Source organism: Chiloscyllium plagiosum, chromosome 34 (genome assembly GCF_004010195.1).
Source record: "Chiloscyllium plagiosum isolate BGI_BamShark_2017 chromosome 34, ASM401019v2, whole genome shotgun sequence".
NCBI classification, from domain to species: domain Eukaryota; kingdom Metazoa; phylum Chordata; class Chondrichthyes; order Orectolobiformes; family Hemiscylliidae; genus Chiloscyllium; species Chiloscyllium plagiosum.
This window is the reverse complement of record NC_057743.1, coordinates 29,887,755-29,910,326: the sequence shown is the minus strand read 5'-3', so window position 1 is coordinate 29,910,326 and position 22,572 is coordinate 29,887,755. Positions and strand designations below refer to the sequence as shown.

Below are 22,572 nucleotides of genomic sequence, written 5' to 3'. Positions count from 1 at the left end.
GACTTAGCAAAGTCAAGTTAACAGGAAGGAGATTAAAAGAGAAGGTAGTAATGTATATATAAATATGTCAAAACTCTGCCATATTTTGATGAGAAAGATGTTTAAGCCTTCTTTATTTCATTTGAAAAATTGGCAAGACAAATGGAGTGGTCCGAGGATTTATGTGTAATGTTAGTTCAGACTAAACTAATGGGTGGAGCTAGTGAGGATTTGCTGCACTGTCAGATGAGGGGGTTAAGAGATTATGTAGAGGTTAAACAGGCTATTTTAAGTGCTTATGAATTGGTACCAGAAGCATACAGACAGCAGTTCAAAAACATGAAGAAGGAACCAAGTCAGACTTTATGTTGAGTTTGAAAGAATGAAACGTCATTTTGATCGATGGGTGCATGCTTTGAAAATAGATAAGACATTTGAGGCTCTAAGAGAGATTATTCTGCTGGAGGAGTTTAAAAACTCACTTTCAGAGATTGTAAGAATTCACGTGGAGGAACAGAAAGTTCAGGAAGTGAGAAGGGCAGCAGAATGAGCAGACGAATACATGTTGGTGCATAAGACAAGCTTCCGACCAGAATTTCATCCTGTGAGGAATAGAGGTTGGGAGAATTCTATACTACTTAACCAAGAGTAGAGAGCACTGGTGAGAGTTTACCACAGGATAATAAAGAAGCCCAAGAGGGTGGGCAGGAGTTGAAAGACCTCAGGTGTTTTCACTGTGATGGAGTGGGACACAGAAAATCACAGTGCCGGTAGTTTCAGAAGGGCACTGGAAAAAGGTGTTTTCACTGCCAGAAGGTGGGACACATAAAGGCACAGAACTGGTTGTTAAAGAAAGGCGCTGTGGGAAAAGATGTGGCAAAGGAGACTAAGCCAATGGCATTAGTGAAGGTAGTAAAGGAGACCCCAAGGAGCTGCAGGAGAGTGCACAGCCTAGGCAGGGGCTGGGTATGGATTTAGTACCTGATCTCCACAAAGAATCCACCTCAATGGGTAAAGTTTACTCAGAAACAACAGGGAGAGAAAGACAAGAAGTTATAATTTTGAGAGATACAGGATCTAACCAGTCGCTGATAGTAAGGGATGAGCGAATATGCACTCTTTCTGATCTGCTCCCTGAGAATGTGGTAATTTGTGGGATAGATAGACATAAATTTAGCATTCCCCTATGTAACATCAGGTTGGAGTGCCAACTTAAGACAGGGGAAGTTACAGTGGGAGTGATCGACAGAGTGTCGGTTCCAGGAATTCAGTTTGTTTTTGGGAATGATTTGCAGGATCCAAAGTGGGAGTGACACCCCTTATTGTGGAGAAGCCTAAGGAAGACCAAGAAACTGAGGAGTTAAAACAGAAATATCCTGGTATTTTCCCAGACTGTGTGGTAATCAGATCCCACTATCATAAGTCACAACAAGAAGTGAAAAGTAAAGAGAAAGATGAAGGAGTTGAGGTTCAGTTACGGATACCGTATTTGACATAATGGTGCAGGAAAAACCTGAACAGGCAGAGGGTCAGACAGAAGTGTTTAGACCTGAAAGGCTAAGGGACTTGCAACAGCAAGACAAGACGATAAAAGATATATATGTGGATGCGTACTCTGAAAAGGAGGCAGAAAATATTCCGGAGGATTATTATCTGAAAGACAGAATCCTCAGGTGGAAATGGAGACCATGACAGCTTAGTGCAGAAGAGAACTGCCACAAGGCCAACAGTTGCTGACTGCTAGTCAGAACTCTGAGAGGTACCTCTGTAGCGAAGAAGTTTGCACAGAGAAAAACTTCAACACTGACCTGGGGAGCCAATCTACTGATGAAGATAAAGAGAAGATTTGACTGCTGGCTGGTTTTAAAATTTGAATTTTCTGTAAATCTTAATTGGGAATTTTATCGGACTAGCATTACAGAAGAGAAGGTAAAAGATGGGTTAGAGGAAGGCATTGTAAATAGTTGTTAGTTAATTATTCTCTGATACACTTTAAGAAATAAAATTGTTCATTTTTCCTGTAAATCGTTCTTGGCCACTCGAACTTTTACAGTTTACAGCATGGGATAAATCTTCTGTGTTGCTGGTTTTAAATTAAGCAGGAGGGTTTACCCCGTGTCATAACAATAAACATCATTGTATCCTCTTGAGCCACAGAGGATTGGAGAAGAGCCAATGTTGTCCCATTTCTTAAGAAGGGTAGCATGGATAATCCAGGAAATACAGGCCCAATGAGCCTCATGTCAGTGATAGGGAAATTATTGGAAAAGATTCTCAGGGACAAGATCTATATGCTATTAGAGCAAATAGATTTAACAGCAATAGACAGCATGGTTTTGTGTGGGGGAGGCTATGCTATGTGGCCATGCGGGCGGCATGGTGGCACAATGGTTAGCACTGCTGCCTCACAGCGCCAGAGACCCGGGTTCAATTCCCACCTCAGGCGACTGACTGTGTGGAGTTTGCACATTCTCCCCATGTCTGCGTGGATTTCCTCTGGGTGCTCCGGTTTCCTCCCATAGTCCAAAAATGTGCAGGTTAGGTGAATTGACCATGCTAAATTGCCTGTAGTGTTAGGTGTAGGGGAATGGGTCTGGGTGGGTTGCTCTTCGGAGGGTCGGTATGGACTTGTTGAGCTGAAGGGCCTGCCTCCACACTGTAAGTAATCTATTCTAATCTCACTAACTTGATCAAGTCTTTTTGAGGAGGTGACAAAGATTATTGAAGGAAAAATGGTTGACGTTGTCCACATTAGACTTCAGTAAAGCCTTTGACAAAGTTCCTCATAGCAGACTGGTACAAAAGGTACCAGGTTGGAGTGCCAACTTAAGACAGGGGACTCCACATGGTATCTGGGGTGAGCTGGCAAGATGGATACAGAACTGGCTTACTCATCAGAGACAGAGGGTAGTGATGGAAGGATGCTTTCGGAACGAAAGGCTGTGACTGGTGGTGTTCCACTGGGATCAGTGCTGGGACCTCTGATGTTCATGATCTACATAAATGATTTGGATGAAAACATAGCTGGTCTATTTAGTAAGTTTACAGATGATACAAAGATTGGTGGAGTTGTGGATAGTGAGAAGCATTGTCAGAGGATCTAGCAGAATATAGATCAGTTGGAGGCATGAGCAGAAAAATGCCTGATGGAGTTGCATCCAAACAAATGTGACAGTTAACAAATGGACAGCAGGATTTCTGCCATTGGGGTCCTAAATGAAAGGATGTATTTTAGAAGGTCAGGTACAGATGGAAATTATACAGTGAATGACAGAACCCTTAGGATGCAGAGGGATCTGGGTATTCTTGTCCTTAGATCACTGAAGGTGGCAGCACAGGTAGGTAAGATAGTAAAAAAGGATGAAGACATGCTTGCCTTCATTGGAAAGGGCATTGAGTATAAGGATAGATTAGTTATGCTGCAGCTTTATAGATCTTTAGTTGGGCCATACTTAGAATATTATGTACAATTCTGTTCACCATACTACCACAAGGAGGTTGATACTTTGGAGAGGGTATAGAAAAGGTTTACCAGGATGTTACCTGCTATGGGGGATTTTATCTGAGGAAAGGTTGAATAGACTGGATTTGTTTTCACTGAAATGCAGGAGATTGAGAGGCGATCTATTAGAAATTTATCAGATTGTGAATGGCATGGAGAGAATGAAAAGTATGAGGCTTTTTTCCAGGCTGGAGGGAGCAATTACTAGGGGACACAGGTTCAAAGTGCAGGGTCAGGTGGGGAAGGGAGTTTAAAAGAGATGTGCAAAGCAGGTTTTTCATACAAAGGGTGGTGAGTGCCTGGATTGCACTGCCAGAGGAGGTAGTGAAAGCAGACAGAATAGCAGCCTTCAAGTAGCACATGGACGAATGCATGAATAGGAAGGGAATAGAAGGATATGGATCCTGTGAGTGAGGACAGTTTTAGTATGGAATGGCAAAATGTGTTGGCGCAGGCTTGGAGGGCTGAAGGGCCAGTTCCCGTGATGTATTTTTCTTTTTTCTTTGCTCTTTGCCAAGGTGTTAATTGTCTTTATGAGAATGCTGCGACTCTCTATAGATCATCTTTGTGAGACAAGGGATGAGACCCTGTCTTGTTCTTCCAAAGGCCCTAAATCAAATGGGACATAGTTCCACCGACAACAAAGGTCCTGGTCCAAATAATAATTTTTTTCTTTAATCTAGATGGCAAGTTACTATTGTTAACCATTGCCTATTAGTCGAGCTAGAATTACAGGTCAAACTGTCATGGATCTGAGCATCTGTCAGCACTGAAGACAGAATCATGGTCAACAGAGCATTAAGCTGGGAATTTTAAACATGATCAGTTGGACGTTCTTCCAGTTGATGTGGGGAGTTAAACTAGTGTTTCCAGTGGCATGTTCAGCTGGTCTGTTCACTACACTGACTGAAGTTGCTCCAGTTACACAAACTTTAAAACAAGAACAACTGGCCATATCGTGCAGGCAGGGTTAGTTTTTCCCCCCATTGTACTGTGGTCTCTCTAAGTGACCTCATGCCTTTGGAAATATAATCCCTATCTGAACTCATTCCTGTGGCTTCCGGGATTATTTGGTCCAATTTCAGCCCAACCACAGGAATTTATTTGTCCTGGAAAGAGCATTCGAGACACTGCCAAATGTGAAAGACAATCAAAAACCTGTGGCCTTGTCAAATGCTGAATTTACCTGTTTTGTTCTTTTTATTATTTTGTTCATTTATTAACCTTACCCCATAAAAGGTTAGGTAGTGGTAAATGTGAGGTTTGCCTAACCCTGGCAAGGTGCAGCTGAGGTAAACTGAATTGGTAATATCCAAGTTTAATTTATTTGAGATAGTTAATGCCAAATGCCGAAAAAATGTTTCCTTGCTGTTTGATGTGATTTAAACCATAAGAAGTGAAAGGACGAGTCTCGGATAAGCAGAGCTCTTTATTCCAATTTGGCTGCATTACATTGTAACAAATTCTGGTCAGATCCAATCTGCAGGCACCACACCACATTGGTCTTGGAGGGGTTACTGCACAACTTAAACAGAATGTCGCTGGGTTAAGAGAATTAAAGTGGGGGGAGTAGGTTGCAGAAATTTGATTTATATTTACTTGAGTGTAGAAGATTGCAGGATGACCTCATGAAGGGATGGTTAAAATTGTAACAAGGTGTGTGAAAACAATCCAATTCCTCTGGTAGGAAAACCGAGTATGATGGGACCATTCAAAACTGAAATCAAGAAGCATCTTATCACGAAAAGAATTTTTTTTAACCAGAAATTGGCAAGGTGTCACCAGGGTTAATCTCTGGACATTCTAGTGAGTTTTTGTATAGTATCTTCCCAAACTTGCCTCCTTACCTATGTACTATGCCCCCATGCCATGCCACTTATCGTATTCTCCCATCGACTGCTAGGATTTCCCAGGATTCCTGATACCATCTCTGAAGACCGGCAGTACATCTGTCAAATGCTGGCACTCTGCAGTGACCCTGCACAGTTCTGGACAATTGTCCCAGACATGTTGGTCTGAAGGGAAATTACATCACCTTTTGCCGATGGGGCCCAGAATGCCGGATAACAGTTTAGCCAAGCATGGGGACCTTGCAATCCTGTCCGGATAATCTAAAATTTGGATAATTGAGTGTCGCACAATCATGGTTCCCCTGTAGATCTCTTTGCGTATTCTTTATGTCCTCATCAAAATATGTCCTCCCACTTATTTTTGTATCAGCTGCAAATTTGGATATATTACACTTTGCCCCCTCCACCAAGTCATTATTGTAGAAGGTAAATGATTGAGGACCTGGGACTAATCCTTCTGGCACCCCACCAGGAACTTATGGAATGCCTATGAGATTTCTTTTGGAGCAGTTTGTGGTATAGCCCACTAGGGAACAAGCAATTCTGGATTTGGCGATGGATAAAGAGACAGATCTGATTCGGGAGATAATGGGAGGAAGCTCAAAGGGGCAATGACCATAAATGATGAAATTCACACTATAGTTTGAGAAAACTGAAATCAGATCTAATGGCTGAATAAAAATAATTACAAGGTCATGAGGGAGCAGCAGGCCAGAGTTAATTGGAAGGGGAGCCTAGCAGGGAAGACAATGGGGTAGCAATGGCAGGAATTTCTGGGGTTATTTGGAAGGCACAGCAGAAATTCATCCCCAGGAAGAAGAAATACCCCAAGGAAGAATGAGGCAACCATGGCTGACAAGGGAAATCAGAAAAAGCATAAAAAGCAAAGGAAAAAGCATACAAGCCAGAGGATTAGGAAGCCTTTAAAGATTGGCAGAGGATAACTAAAAAAACAATAAGGGGGAGATGATGAACTATGTGGGTAAGCTGGTTAGTAATATAAAATATAGCAAGTTTATTTTTAGATATTTAAAGGATAAGAGGGAGGCAAAAGTGGGCATTGGGCACTGGAGAGTGAGATTGGAGAAGTCATAATGGGGAACAAAGAAATGGTGGAGGAATTGGATAGGTATTTCTTCCTTAATAATGGATTCTAGCATTCCCCCAGTGACAGGTGTGAGGCTAACTTACCTATAATGCTCTGCTTTCTGACTTCCTCCCTTCTAGAACGATGGGGGCCACACATTCATGGTTTTTCAATCAGCTGGAACCTTCCCAGAATCCACCAAGTTCTGGATTATTTCGACTAACACCTCCACTACTTCTGCAGAACCTTTAGAACCTTTGGATGCAGGCCATCAGGTCCTGGAGACTTCTCTGTCTTTAGTCCTATTAACATTTTTTCAAATACTTTGCTGTTCATGTTAGAAACTTCCACAAGATCTTGACTCCCATTAGCACATTGCTTAACTGTTATCTTGGGGAAGTTTATATTGGCCTCTTCCCATGAAGATCAATGAAGAATGTTGATTTACATTATTTGCCACTTGTCTGTTACCAGTTACATCTACCAAGGGTACCACACTCACCTTCGCTACTCTCTTTTTATAAGTCCATAGAAACTCTTTTTGTTTGTTTTTCTATTTATCGCCAATTTACTTTCATAATCAACGTTCTCCCACTTTGTTAGATTTTTAGTCATCTACTGCTGGTTCCTAAAAATTCCCAATCTTCTGGCCTACTGCTTGTTTTTACCACTTTGTATGCCTTTGTTTTTGTTTGGATATACTCTCCTTGACTACCTTTGTTAACCACAAGTAATTCATCCTTTTCATAGAATCTTTCTTTGGTGCCAGAATAAATTTTTGTTGATATAATGAAATATATTCTTATATGTCTGCCATTGTTCATCCACTGAACTTCCCCTTAGTCTACGTTCCCAGCCTACATTAGACAACTGTTTCCTGACATCGCTGAAATATTTAAGTTGAGATACAAAGGAGTGTGAGCAGCTTTGGTCTAACTGAATAGTGGAGAAAATTTCTCTTTCTAAGTTCCTAAACTACACTGGGTGATATCAATAATAAATGCATTATTCCATTGTTTGCTTTTAATATATTAAAACTTGCTGTCAGGATATGGACCACATTTATTGCCTGGTCCTTGTTACCTCAGGAAGCTGTTGGAAATCCTTTTGGCAATTATTCGCTAGTCCTCCTCAGAAGGCATTTAATTAAGCTTCTATGGATCAGAGAGGATAGGGATAGCAGGTTTACTTGCCTAAGGGTTATCGTTGGTTTTTACAAAAATCTAAACTTTCATCCAACATTATCCGTTTTCAGCCTACAAATGACCAGGATTTAATCAAAATTCAGCTTACAACATATCTAGATTGGGGGAATATGAACTCATGACCTCCACACTGCAGATTTAGATCCATAACAATCCTTAGCAAATATACTACCAGATGTCTGAGCATCATATTGAAGGAATGGTAAGTCTTGCAGGTTGGCATCTTAATTAAATTAACAAATGGGGGAATGTTCTACTGTTACAACCAAGTAAGGAGGGATGAATCAGCTCTCTTCTTTATAACTTCCTTGGTCAGCCAGAACCAAAATATTCAGTTCCTTTCAGCACACAGCTATATTGAACCTCAATAAAATTTCACCAGTATCAAATGTAAGGATAATTACAAGGTTTTCTTGAGCGAAAAAAGTATTTGGCTACTTATTAACCCAAAAAAATGTTAAACATGTTAACACACACACATAAGGACAGGTATGAAGTTTAAAAAGGGGAGGAAGTCTGTCCAAAAAGAAAGATCGATGATAGGCAATTTAAAATGTCCTTCGATGCTTTAATGGGTTAGGTTTTAACCTAAGACCACGATTGTTTAATTGATATCTTGTATTCTCAGAACTGGCAAAATTTGTAGATATCATTGAGTTCTTGGTTAATGTATATCTTTCTAATTTACCTTCTCAAACACCATCTTTGAGAGGATGAAAGAAACAGGGAGGGGGCAAGAGTAAGATTTCCAATCTCCAGTAATGAATCCATTTTCTCCCCTCTGCTCCATTTCAAATGCTGTTGCTTAAAATGCATTCCCTTTGTGTATTCTTATGTCTGGCTTCGTTACTTTTCATGAACAGGACAATCTGCAGGCAATTTCCATTCAATATGTGAAACATCAAGAAGGGTTAATCAAACAGGAAAAACATATTTGAATGATTGGCTTCAGACATTTTGGTAACAGGTTAATTTCAGTTAAGACTCAATTTTGTTGTTGATAATTTCTTGAATTTGGTTCAACCTGGTCAAGTGACCATTGCAGCCGTCACAAATCAATATTTCTTCATTTTTTGAAATTATTTTAGTACATGAAAGTCACAAGTATTAAAATCAGATGATAGAAGTTGCAAATTGATAGACTATTTTTGGCACTATCTTAACAATACAAGACCAGTAACTTTTCTTATTGATACACATGCCATAATCTCAATCCATGAATCTTCAGCAAAGAAGGACTACATTCTCCTCGTGTCTAGAATTAGACCTGATTTGAGATTGATGAGTACATAGGTGCAGTGTTCAATAATGTTATCCCCAACAATTCCAGCCTCAGGCAACTGTCTGTGTGGAGTTTGCATATTCTCCCCGTATCTGCATGGATTTCCTTCGGGTGCTCCGGTTTCCTCCCACAGTCCAAAGATGTGCAGGTCAGGTGAAATGGCTATGCTAAATTGCCCAGAGTGTTAGGTACATTAGTCAGAGGGAAATGGGTCTGGGTGGGTTACTCTTCGGAGGGTCGGTGTGGACTTGTTGGGCTGAAGGGCCTGTTTCCACACTGGAGGGAATCTAATCTCATCTAAATTATGTGAGGTAATAGATTACAAAAAGTTAAGAGAAGGGCTTTAGCATAATTGTAGGATTAGGATGATGGGAGTAGCAAGAAGAAGAGGCATAATGTATGCTAAAAAAAAATGAAGCAGTTCAGAAAGGGCTCATATTTATGAAGAAAGTCTCACATTTATGGAGCCCATTTTGCAAGCACTAGAGGTTTCAAACACTTTCCACAAAATTAAGCAGTTGTGATCGATACTGACTATTATAATGTCGAGAATGAGGCAGGCAATGTGTACACTGTAAGATTCCATAAACAACAATATAAACAACTTGCTTTTAGTGTTCCCAGTTCAGATATAAACATTAGCTAGGAGACACAGGCAGAATTTCTCTGTTCTTTTTCCAATAATGGACATGGAATATTTTAAGTTTACTCGTGAGGGCAAATGAGGCCTCAGTTAATGTTGTACTGCAAGATGGCAACTTTGAGAGTGTAGCACTCCCTTAGTTCTGCACTGGGTGTGCCAGCATAGATTATACGCTTAAGCATTGCTCCATCATTTGGTTTCTGCTGGATTCAGATAATGAGGGAAAAGATTGATTGATTGGGATGAATTCCCATGGGGCCACTACACAGTCATCCATGGCGTCTTTGGGAGGGATGCAAACATGATAGATGTCTGATAGAGTGCCCCTTCCATCCTTTATGGATATTCACAGCCAGTGCAGTCATCTCTTCCCCTGCTTCCCTTTACAGGGAGCAATGACCTCTGAGATGCATGACTGAAGTGGTGGGGGGACAAGCTCTGAATACTCAGACTTCATGAGCTCCAATAACCACAGGACATTCCGATCCGGTACAATTAGTATTCACAGGAACTTTGCCAGAAACCACTTGTAAAATATGTAAGTCAATCATTGCAATGTGCCTGGATTCCAGCACAATGGTAATTTAACACAGCTCATTCAGTAACACATTACCTTCAACTGCTGGAGCAAATAAATCAATCTTGAAGCTGAGAAGTATTTTCTGAAATTGTTTTTGGTGAAATATTGAAAATATAAAGATTGCTTAGAGACAGATCTGGAAGATAATACATGGCTACTCAACTGATGTATGTGAGCACAATGTTTACATCAGCTAAATGGCACATAATTCACAAAGAGGGAAGAAAACTTGAAGCAAGTTACTTTAAGCCTGAGGGAAATTATCCAAATATTGACTGGATAGTTTTACTATAAAGATCAAAGAAGGGCAAGTCTTTCTTGACTACGTTCAGGAGAACTTTCTATAACAATTTCCAATTCAACAATAAACAAAGCACTGCGAGACCTGGCTCCTGGGAATGAAGTGGGTCAAGTAGATAAGCATTAAAGGGTGAACGTACGGGTGATTGTGATCACTGCATCAAAAGGTTTAGGGTGACTGTGAGAAAGGATAATCAATAATCCAGAGTAAATATATTTGGGGAAAATCTACTTCAGTCTAAGGATAAATTCGGATTGAACAAATCAAGGTTAAAGGTCAGCAGGAAAAATGGTGGCTGAACAATGAGCTACCTTCAAAAAGCTAGTTCAGGCACAACCAAGGTGTATTCTTCCAAAAGGGAAAGGTAAAATCCACAGCTCCCTGAATGACAAAATGAATAGAAATTATGATAAAGAAGAAACAATTGCTTATGACAGTTGTCAGGTCGAAATTTAATTGAATATAGTATGTTCAGAGGGAAGGTAAAAAAGCAAATAAGATAAGTAATGGAGGAGTATAAAATGAAACTGGCAACTAACATAAAATGAAATTCCAAAGTCTTCTCTCGGCATATAGATTGTAGAAGAGTGAAAAAAGGAGGACTGGAGCGAATTAGGGACTGAAAAAGGGATTTTGTGCATGGAGGCAGACAGCATAGCGGAAATATTGAACAAATATTTTGCATCTGCCATTACTAAGGAGGAACAAGCTGTGCGAGCCATGGTGACAGCCAAGTCACTGAATGTACTTGAATGTATTTAAGACAGAGATAGATATGTTCTTGATTAGTAAGGAGATCAATGGATATTGGATAAGGCAGGAGAATGGGTATGAGAAACATATCATCCATGGTAGAATAGCGGAACAGACTCGATGGGCCGACTGGCCAATTCTCTCCGATATCTTATGGTCTTATGGAGAGAGGAAGAAGCTTAGTTGCTATGAGGTCTAAAATTGCTCAGCAACAAATACTGTACCCACTGTCAATATTTAAATTTGACAAAACTGGTTGAGATATATCAAAGGATACCGAGGGAAGTGAGAATGGAATTTTCAGAGGCACTGGTGATAATTTTCCAGTCTTCCTTAGATGCAGGGGTGGTGCCAGAGGACTGGAGAATTGCAAATATTGTACCGTTGTTTAAAGATGACTGCTAAGATGAGCAAAGCAAATATTGACCATTCAGTTTAACCTCAGTGGTTAGGAAACCTCTAGAAACAACAATTCAGTCCAAGATTAAAGTCACATTGACAAATACAGATTAAGTAAGGGAGCCAGCATGGATTTCTGAATTCATTAAAGGTAGAAGGACAGATTAAGAGAACAGTTTAGAAATCAAACAGTATCCGAGGCTTTATTAACAGTAGCAAAGAGTGCAGGACAAACAAGTTATGTTGACCTTTTATTCATCACAAAGAACGTTAAGAAATAGGAGCAGAAATAGGCCATGTGGGCGGCATAGTGGCACAGTGGTTAGCACTGCTGCCTCACAGCACCAGAGACCTGGGTTCCATTCCCACCTCAGGCGACTTACTGTGTGGAGTTTGCACATTCTCCCCGTGTCTGCGTGGGTTTCCTCTGGGTGCTCCGGTTTCCTCCCACAGTCCAAAGATGTGCAGGTCAGGTGAATTGGCCATGCGAAATTGCCCGTAGTGTTAGGTGAAGGAGTAAATGTAGGGGTATGGGTGGGTTGCACTTCGGCGGGTCGGTGTGGACTTGTTGGGCCGGAGGGCCTGTTTCCACACTGTAAGTAATCTAATCTAATCAATGGCCTGCCTGCCATTCAACATCAGTCTTTATGGTAGAAGACACAAATAGCATTCCAAAAATACTAAACAATCAGAGGGGAAAAGGGGGAGAGGAAATAAATACAATAATTATCACCACAGAAAAGGTACAAGGGAAATTAATGGGGCCAAATCCAAGAAGTTCGTTGGACCTTATGGGATGCACCATAGAACATTGAAGGGAGTAGCTACGGAGAAATCAGATGCACTGGTAGTAATCTTCCATGAATCTTTAGATTCTGGTAAAGTCCTGGAGGTTTGGAAAACTGCCAATGTAACACCCTTATTCAAAATGAAAGAAGACAATAAAACATAACCAAAACCTAGTTAGCTTAACATCTGATATTGAGAAAGCATTAGGGTCTATTATAATGGATATATTAGCAGAGCATTTAGAAATACAGGCGCAGTGTGTGGCTTCATGAACAGGAAATTATGTCTGACAAATTTATTAAAATTCTTTGAAGAGTTTCACAAGTAGAATAGATAAAGGGGAACCAAGGATTTTTTCAAAGGCATTGATAATGTACCACACATTGAGCTACTCAATTAAAAAAAAAGTCCATGGTTTTGGGGTAGTATATTAACATAGATACAGAATTTGCTCACTAATAGAAGACATAGAGTTGGGATAAAGAGGGCACTTTCAGGAGGGCACACTGAAATTAGCAAATTGTTCTAAGAATCAGTGCTGGGACCACAATTATTTACAATATATATGAATGACTTGGATGACAAAGGTACATGTACTACAAACAAGGCAAATGGTGAGGATGACACAAAGACTGGAATCATACAGGAGTTTGAGCGACATGGACTACGTTGAGATTTGTGGCAAAAATCACATGTGAAACCTGGCAAGGCCTACCTCGACACGGGAGCAGCTTGCATCATCTTTTGACAAGGGGCATGACAAACTTTTTGGCAACTGTCAATAAATTGTCAACCACCTCATTAATTTAGGGCTTCACATCTTACAAGAGGCACCAAACAGATGGATGTCAAGAAAGCGCAATATGGAGATCAGAGCAGCTACCTGGGAACCTTAGCTCACCGCTTACTCTGAAGGGCTTCCACGTTGGACACCGGTTACTATGCTGCATGGACTCCAGCCCCACACACTCTAAGTCCCCTGATATTGGCATCCAACATGTGTCAGCTTCCAAGACTCCTCTGATCCACTTCCAGGACTCTTCCGTTTCTCAATGCTATACCTCAGGCTGCACCGGTAACAATGACTGTAAAGTTGTAAGGATATTGTACACTCAGAGACATGCACCCATCTCACAGACTGGATCAAGCTGCATTTCCAGACTCCTCGATCACTGTCATAGCACTCGCTCACGCACTCTGAACCTATCTGGATACTTCCAGCACCCCTGCCTTGCATTGCCTTGATTTGTGGGATTGCTCCCTCAGCCAGACCACCAGGCACTTCTGTTGTGCCATGCAGCAGACACAAAGACAGGAGGCTTGTCTTTGTTGTCAGCAGGCCCCTGTCAAAACAAGGGACAAAGGATCCCAGCATTGTAAATCAAGGTAGCCTCCAATACCAGTTCAGGGACTTAGACATGGTCAGTCAACCACTGGTCAGAGTCAGGATGCTTTCCATCTAAGGGGTGAGGAGCCAAATGTTGGTCAGCCCACCATCTTGACTCTTCTGCCCTATTGCTGCCTGTTCTCCATCAGTAATAAGAAAGAGACAGGTATTACAGGGGATGGGACTAGATGGCACAGCTGTTACTTTTGGTGCAGGTGGGGAGAAATCTGAGCGAGCGAGTAGACAGAGTAGGTGGCCTGCTAGATTAGTGGCAGGTTGGGTCACAGGGGATGAGGGAAGATGTTGGAGGCAATAGTGAGAGTGTTGGAGGAGAGATGGCTCGGGTGGCAGAGATGGAGTGAGCGTGAGGGCTCACAGAGAACATTTACCCTGGTGAAGTGGGTAATGACATTGACCTTTGTTCTACAGTGCTGGTCCAAGATTGGCTTCCGTTATGGTCTAAGATGTACACACAACTTTCTTTAGTTTCTTACAATCCCAGGCAGAATAATTGCCATACCAAGCCATTATGTACCCAGATACAATGATTTATGATGCACCTGTAAAGGTTGGTGAGGGTCCTTATGGACATGTCAAATTTCCTAAGTCACCTGAGGAAGAAGAGGCGTTGTTGTGCCTTCTTGAGTGTCGCCTCTGCATGGGAGGTCCAGAATAGATTGTTGGTTATCATCACTCCTAGAATCTCCACCTCAGCTCCATTGATGTAGATAAACATGTGTCCTCCCCCTTTCTTCCTGAAGTCAATGATCAGTTCTTTTGTCTTGTTGACATTGAAAGAGAGATTGTTATCATTGCACCACAACACCAAGCACTCTGTCTCCTTCCTGCATTCTTGGAAGTCTCAAATCTTTTGATTTGGTTTGGTTTGGTTTGGTCTTTTATTCATATATGTACTGAGATACACCTGAAAAATATAGTTTTGTGTGCTAACCAGACAAATCTTTACTTACATAAGTCCCTCAGGGCACTGGAACAGAATGCAGAATACAAAGGAACCTCAATTATCTGGTATTCGATTATCCGAAGTTCGGATAATCCGAACAAGATCTCAAGGTCCTGATGCTTGGCTAAACTATGACAGCGGCAAACGATTATCCAGCATTCGATTAACCAAATGAAATACACCCCGCCCATGTCTTTCAGGTAATCGAGGTTCCTCAGTATACTGTTACAGCAACAGAGAAGGTGCTGAGAAACATCGACGTTAATGTATGAGAGGTCCATTCAAACGTCTGGAGTTAGAGCTGAACTTGGCCACACAGTTATGTGAGTGTAGAAGCAGTAAAGTAAAGAGCTGAGTACACAGCCTTACAGGGCGTCACTGTTGAGGATTATTGTGGCCTGCGGGTCAGGAATTCAAGGATTCAGTTGCAGAGGGGGGAAGCAGAGCCCTTGGTCTCAGAGTTTGGAGATGGGTTTGGTTGGAATTACGGTGTTGAAGGCAGAACTAAAGTCAATAAGTAGAAGTCTGACGTAGGTGTCCTTTTATCCAGATGTTACAGGATGAGTGTATGGCCAGTGAGATGGCATCACAGAGAGCCTCAGTTGGGAATGTTACAATGGCCTGTGTTCATGGGAGGAAAAGAATAAGTTCCTACTCCTGTCTATTTTCTTGTGATTCTTTAGGAAAGGCAACTAGTAGATCTCAGGTAAGAATTGGACTGAGCCTGGCAGTAAAGGCCTATATGGTCAAACAACCAGCCAAAACTCATAGTCTGAATATATCTGTGAGGAATGGACTGTACTCACACATGTAAAAGATGCAATAACACCTATCAGTGAAAGCCCAATCAATGTACCTGATGCACAGAGCTTCATTCCAAATAATAAAACTGACCACCACCGTTCCAGCCCAGAATCCAGAACACATTCAGAAGAGGGAAGACAAGAGAAGTTTCCTCAACTTTAGATCTATTTTCTGCCAATTTCCTAAAACCACTGCCCTCTGACAGGCAGCTGTCAGCACCTATTCAGTTCCACTTGGAGTGTAGGTCCAACGGACCATGAATATCTTTAAAATCTCAACGTCCCTCAGGGCTTGAGCATGGGGCCAGGAATGTGCTGATCAGCAGTAAGCTGTGGTCTGGTGTTCACTTGTCACATTGAAGGCGTCTTTTCATCAGCTAAACACGTCAAGAATGTTCATCTCCTGAAGCTCTTCAATTACAGGGATCAGCTAATTTCATGCTCCATCTCTTCCCAGTCCAAATATTTAGTGAGACCAGAAGCCGGGGATGGTGGGAGCAAGTGGTTTTGTCCATCACTTACTCTTGCATGGAGGGTCAGCAAGCATACTCAACAGTCCGGAGCAGACAGTCAGTTACTCAGTTATCAGGCTAATCAGAAGCTTCTACAAGGCTCACGCCCTCTGGCATCTCCAGTAACTTTTGATTATCTGCTCAACCATTCAGTCCTCCGCAGACATGGTCTCTCCAGTCTAGTTTCAACTTTGAATGTAAAGCTTTGCAAGTAGATTACCATCAATCACTTTCTGAGGTTGTACCATTCTCCTAACAAGGCCCTAATGCCCTCTCAACCTATAGCAGCAGTATACACATTGACAGTGTCCACCTGACTGTTACACACAGATCTCTGGAACAGAAACTTGAACCCACAAGCTTCTGACTACTAGGGCTACTATCTCTGCAAATGATGCCTCGCTTATGGGAATATGGGCATTACCCTATGATGCTGACTCAACTTAAGCAGAGCACCAGCCTTAGATGTGAAAACAGTACCTACTGAGCCACTGGTTAATTGCAGGAACAGCTTGTACTTATACAGCACCTTGAATGCTCCAAAGAGGTAATTATTGAACAAATATTTGACACTAAGTCAGATAAGATGATACTAGGACAGGTGGCCAAACTCTGTCATAAGTGTTATGGGACAGCTGAAAGGAGAAAATGTTTCGGGAGTAAATTCCAGAGGTTTAGTGCTCAGCAGCTGCTAGTACAATTGGCAGCAGTGAAGTGAAGAAAATGAGGAGCTCGTGAAAGACTGGAGTTGGAGGAACAAAAGATCTTGGGGAGTTGTTGGTTTGAAGATAGTTATAGAGGAAAGGGGAAGGGTGAAACCATGGAGAAGTACGGCATAATCTTCCAGTCCTTGTAGCAGTGGCCTGGAGATGGGAAGACAACTTAAGTAGGCAGGTCACTGGACATCTACATGGGCTTGACGTGTGTGTGTGTGTCTGCGTGTATGTGTGTCTCTGTGTATGTGTGTCGACATGTATGTCTGTCTGCATGTGTACACGTATGTGGGTCTGCGTGTATGTGTGCCTGCGTGTATGTGTGTCTGCGTATATGTGTCTGCGTGCGTGTGCATTTGCGTGTATGTATATCTGCGTGTATGTGTGTCAGCGTGTATGTCTGCGTGTATACGTGTATGTGTGTATGAGATGCCTATCCCACCCCTTCCCATGAGTATCTTATGCCCAAGTGTAACAGAGTCGAAAAGTGTGGTGCTGGAAAAGCGCAGCAGGTAAGGCAGTATCCAAGGAGCAGGGGAGTTGAAATTTCGGGCTTAAGCCCTTTATCAGGAATGTGGAGGAGGAAGGGGGCTGAGAGATAAAGGGGGGGTGCTGTTGGGGTTGGGGGAAAGGTAGCTAGGAAGGCAATAGGTGGATGCAGGAATCCTCATGTCCATCCTCCTATCGCAATCATAGCTACCTTCACTCCAGCTCCACCCCCACCCCAGCTCCTATTTATCTCTCAGCCCTCTTCCCCCTCCACATTCCTGATGAAAGGATTATGCCCAAAACATCAACTCTCCTGCTCCTTGGATGTTGTCTTATCTGCTGTGCTTTTCCAGCGCCACATTTTTCGACTCTGACACTCCAGCATCTGCCATGTTCACTTTTTCCAAGTGTAGCAGAGGCAAAGGCAGGAAGATTATTGCTATGTTGCAGCTCCCCATCAGCAACAGGCATTTAAAAGCTCACTGTGAATCACAGTGGTCCATCCTTGAAAGGATACAATTAGTTTCAGGCAGCTTTATTATTTTAGTGCCTAAGCCATTCAGCTCCTGTTCTCTGTTTAAATAAGCATCTCCAAAAGAAACCTTTAACTTTCATTACACCACGATTATTTTTCTTTCTTGTGAAATATTATTAGATGCAGGCAGGCTCCCTGACATTCCCCCCAACCCGGTGAGATTACAGTCCAAGTGGCCCATTAAGAGTAACTGAAGCTAACCACAGAGCATGCTTTGGGCCAGCTCGGAACACTACATAGCTACTTCAATACCCAATTCCCTCAACGTAGCTGCCTTTTTCAGGGGCTGGCTCAAGGACTGACCAGAATAGTATCAATACACACACGCATACACACTTTAGCCTGTTAGTGTGACAGGAGCATTAAATAATGTGGAAGAGCCATGTTTTAATACATTTTCAAATAAACATCATTCCACGGAACGGGGAGAGAAAGCATTTATGGTATCAGGGCTTTCTGCATCAATGGTTCATGAATACAGAGGTGAATTCTCCCATTTTGGTGTGTTGGTATTTTGTTTCCATGCATAACGTGCTGCCAAAGACAAGGGTGGCAATCCTGCTGGTTCAAAGAGACTAAATCCATGCAACCCAGAACATTATATAAATCTCCAACGAAGGTTTCTACTGGAGGTAGTCCAAATAATTACTGTTCTACCACTCCTCAAGATTCTAACTCCCAGGTTAGCTCCCAGGTCCCTTTCCATTCTGCCATGTCCCACGTCACTCTCTATCATTCCTGAAGAAGGGCTTATGCCCGAAACGTCGATTCTCTTGTTCCTTGGATGCTGCCTGACCTGCTGTGCTTTTCCAGCAACACATTTTCAGCTCTGATCTCCAGCATCTGCAGTCCTCACTTTCTCCTCTCTCTATCAAACCTGTTTTCCAAGAAGCCCAGTCAGAGATGCCAACTTTTGGGTGAGATGCAGAAATAGGTTCTCTCAGATGGGTGTAAAAGATCCAACGGTACTCTGACACACTCGATCTAATTTTAAACTAAGCTGCACAGCAGGAAACAGCCTGAATCAAATAAGCTTAAAGTTTTGTGCTTTGCCCCATTTAACTTTCCGTTAAGTTCAATGGAAATCAAGAAGGGTGTCACAGAAGGAGCCAATCTGATTCTGGGGAGGGCAGAGTAAAATTATTTCCACCAGGGTATAAAGCAAGGAAAGCAGTACCATGGGTGCCCATTAAAACTTGGCAAATCCACAAAAAAACAGTTCAGAATCATTGATTGATAACGTCCATATATAAATATGGTACATAGAGCAAATGTCACACTGAACATTTTGAATCATGCTATGGAGGAAATGAAGAAACACTCCAGAAATATCAGATGAGGGTCCAGAAGATCAACGAAGACCTGAATGGCATCAGTGTCTATTCAGCAGTGATTAGATTTTATTACCTTAAAGGTGCAAACAATCAGCCAAGAAAATAGTGCACTCCACATCTTAAAGTGTAATATTCTTTCATCAATCTTCAACATCATTTCATGAGAATGCTTTTATCTGCACAGCCTGGGCTGAGAGAATGCCACCTTTACTCTGTATAGAAGTCACCTTTTTTTTCTTTTAGATTTCAGTAGGTCAGGAAGGTTCTAATAGATTCATTTATAGGTGATGAGAAAATGTCTAAGAGTTCTTCACTCAATGTGGTAAATGTTAACTTGTAATCATATAAATTGTGTGATTGAGAGTTACCTGTTCCTTTTTATTTCACTTCAAATTCCTTTCAAGTTAAATAAACTTAAAAGAAAGAACTTAAATTCCTGGAGCATCTTTTATGACCTCAAGATGTCTGGAAATGTTTTGCAACAATGAGATGCAGCGCCAATTGTAATGTCAGAAATATGACACTCAATATGCCCACTTCGGTCCCACAATAACAATTGTTGTCAATTCTGACAACAACCAGTCAATTTGTTAAAGAGATGTCAGTTCAGAATAAATATTAATAAGGACATTGGTACTTATTTCAAATGATGAGAGGACCGACCTCAGATCAATGTCTCACGTGAAACACAGCACTACCCACAATACAGTCCTGAGTGCCTGTCTAGACTTTAAGTTGTCCGGAAAAGGGTTCAAACCCAAAACCTGACTTTGAGGTTGAGTGCTCCTTGCAAAGTCACAGCTGATGCTGCAGTCAACATGTTTTCCAATACTCCCAGTGCATGCAAAGGGACTACGTATCCTAACAGCCTATGTTTCCAATTAAGATACAAGCTGTTTTTTTTAAATTTGTGGTGTAAAATATGGTGAGCACAATATCAAACTCACAATAAGGCCACCAAACTTGACAGATATGTGACTGTGACAAATCAATCTAATGAGCTTGGTTCCAATTTCTCAATTTTCAAAGTACAGGTCGACAACCCTTTATCCAAAATTCCGAAATCTGAAAACCAAAAGCTTTCTCGTGAAGTTTTTTTGTCATTAACATGGTTGTTTCGCATGCAAAAAATTAACCCAACTCCACACCCACTCAATGCATATCACTCAGATGCGACATGAGGGGTGGGGAGGGGGCGTGGCCCAGCACTGGCAGGCCTCAGTTCTGTTTCAGGGCCTCACAGTGAGTCTGCTCTTTGGTAAGATTTTAAAAAATGTCACCATCAGACTGTCACTTATTCTGAAATTCGAAAAATTCAGAAAACCAGCTGGTCCTGAGCATTTTGGATAAAGTATTGTGTATCTATATTTAGCAACCAGGTTCAAATATGGACAGCAGAGCTGAGATCACCTTGGTAGCAGAGTTCAGCTCAACTTTTTGACTGGTTTTGGATCTTGGTCACATGTGGAGCTGACTCATGTTGTATCTGTACATTGACCAGATTTTAGCTAAACATTTTAGAAATCAAGTAGTTGCAAAAATCTAAGTCGGGTGTAATTCAGTCATCACTAATGACAGCATCGTCTGAAACTGGGCAGAAGCCTGATTATGATCCAAAGTTAGCTTTGGCCCATATTCAGAGCTTGCTGGGCTCCTTCCAGTTATATTGTTGCTATATTAAAACCTGGTGTATTTATTCAGTCTCCATCGTATCTTCCAAACTTTCCTCCTCAATCACAGCCATTTCTATCACTTGCATAATTGCGCTCAAAATGAGAGGCAAAGGTCAATACAGTGTCTGCCAACCCAGCAGGAATTGGCCCTCTAAGTGACAGCAGAATGTGATGGGGCTTGGAAAGAACTTTTCTTCTACTAGGTACAATTGTACTCAGCACAACTCCTCTCATAATGAGCAGCGGTAAATGGGAGTAACATAATAACAGTCGCCCTCTCTCAATCACTTTTGCCAAGAGTATCTGAGGATTGTGTTTGCTCTGTAATAATTCAAACTACATGTTAGGAATCAATGTCACTATTTAACTACTGAACTACAATAATAAAATTATTTAACATAATTGGTCATTTCAAATGTTTACAAACGTAAGCACACAAGAAAGAAATATGTAGAACTATACAGAGCAGAAGCAGGCTATTCAGCCCAATAGGTTAATGATAGTTTTTTATACTCCATAGAAGCATCTGCCAATTTTAGTTAATCTCACCCAATCAGCACATCCTTTGTCTCCTTTCTGAGATAATTCTACAATCCCATTTTCACAGAGGAAAGCCATATCCATTGGAAGTGTGAGCTGAAGAAGTCAGGGCTGCACACCCTAGCTAACAACCTCTGACTCCCACTATCTGAGGTGGGCACAGATCAACCTCTATAAACATTCATTAAAAAATAATACTAATCAATTAAAGTATGGATGATTTGACAACAGAAAGGCTGGTGAGAGACATGCATTATGTCCTTACTTCCACTCCTATGTCTTATGGTCTTGTGTAAATAGTGAGAACCATGGTACAGGAACAAAGAGACTGCATGAGAAGGGAACTGGGTAACTGCAGTTAATTTACAGCAAGTGTTCATATAGGGTTTCTCATGTCAGAAATATCTTGTGAGGAAAAAAAAATGGACATTGGGGAAAAGGAAAGAAAGACAAAGAGAGAGAGAATCAGGGACTGGGGTCAAAAGAGCTTTAAAAGGTTTTTAAGGAAGTTTTCAAATGCAGAAAGGGAGAAGGTGAGACATAGAAACTTGCACCAGAGACCAAACAGCAATGATGGAAGATAGCACATAGGAGTCATGGAGCAGATCAGTATCTGAGTAAAAGTTTCAAGCCTGGTCTGAAGGAATAGATGAAATAGGGGAAAGATGGAATAAATGCATTCAATGGACAAAAAGCCAGGACAGTGAGGCTAGTGAATGAGTAAAATGCAGATAGTGTGTTACATGTGGTGTTTAAGATGGAAATAGGAGAAACCTGTTAGGACACCATAGGAAACAAGTTAACAACATGGCATCAGTGTAAGAAGAGTAGAAAGGGAATAATAACACTTCAAAAGTGATCTTGATGACCTAATGCCCAGGTACTTGGAGGGATTCTCAAGCTGGGGAGGAATGCTGACTTGGATAGGAATGGGCTTCAGAGCCATAACAGATTGCCAGAGATTTGCAATTAAATACGGTCAGTCTGTATGTGCAATACTCACCAATGCAGGTACGCCCATCAGTGTGAAGCCGGAACCCTGGTTTACACTCACAGTAATGGGATTCCTGGGTATTTATGCACTTGTGCTGACAACCTCCGTTATGGACTTGGCACTCATCCACGTCTGCAGAGGTTAGAGGGAGAAAAAAAACACAATTATAAGTCAGAAGAACAAGGGCAGGTCATTGTGTGCTGATAGAATGTCTTTAATAATGATCAGGGCCAGATTGATAAGAGAACAGTCCAATGC

The 22,572-nt window shown here is 41.6% G+C and overlaps 1 protein-coding gene across 2 annotated transcripts in view; it reads right to left on the bottom strand.

The window, feature by feature from the left end:
* LOC122540385 (multiple epidermal growth factor-like domains protein 6) overlaps positions 1-22,572 on the bottom strand; it is a 430,729-nt gene that overhangs the window by 132,171 nt on the left and 275,986 nt on the right. For both annotated transcript variants that reach the window (XM_043676046.1, XM_043676049.1), the window contains exon 6: positions 22,324-22,446. In XM_043676046.1, coding sequence (XP_043531981.1) covers positions 22,324-22,446 — 123 coding nt within the window. The remainder of the gene's footprint in view (positions 1-22,323; positions 22,447-22,572) is intronic.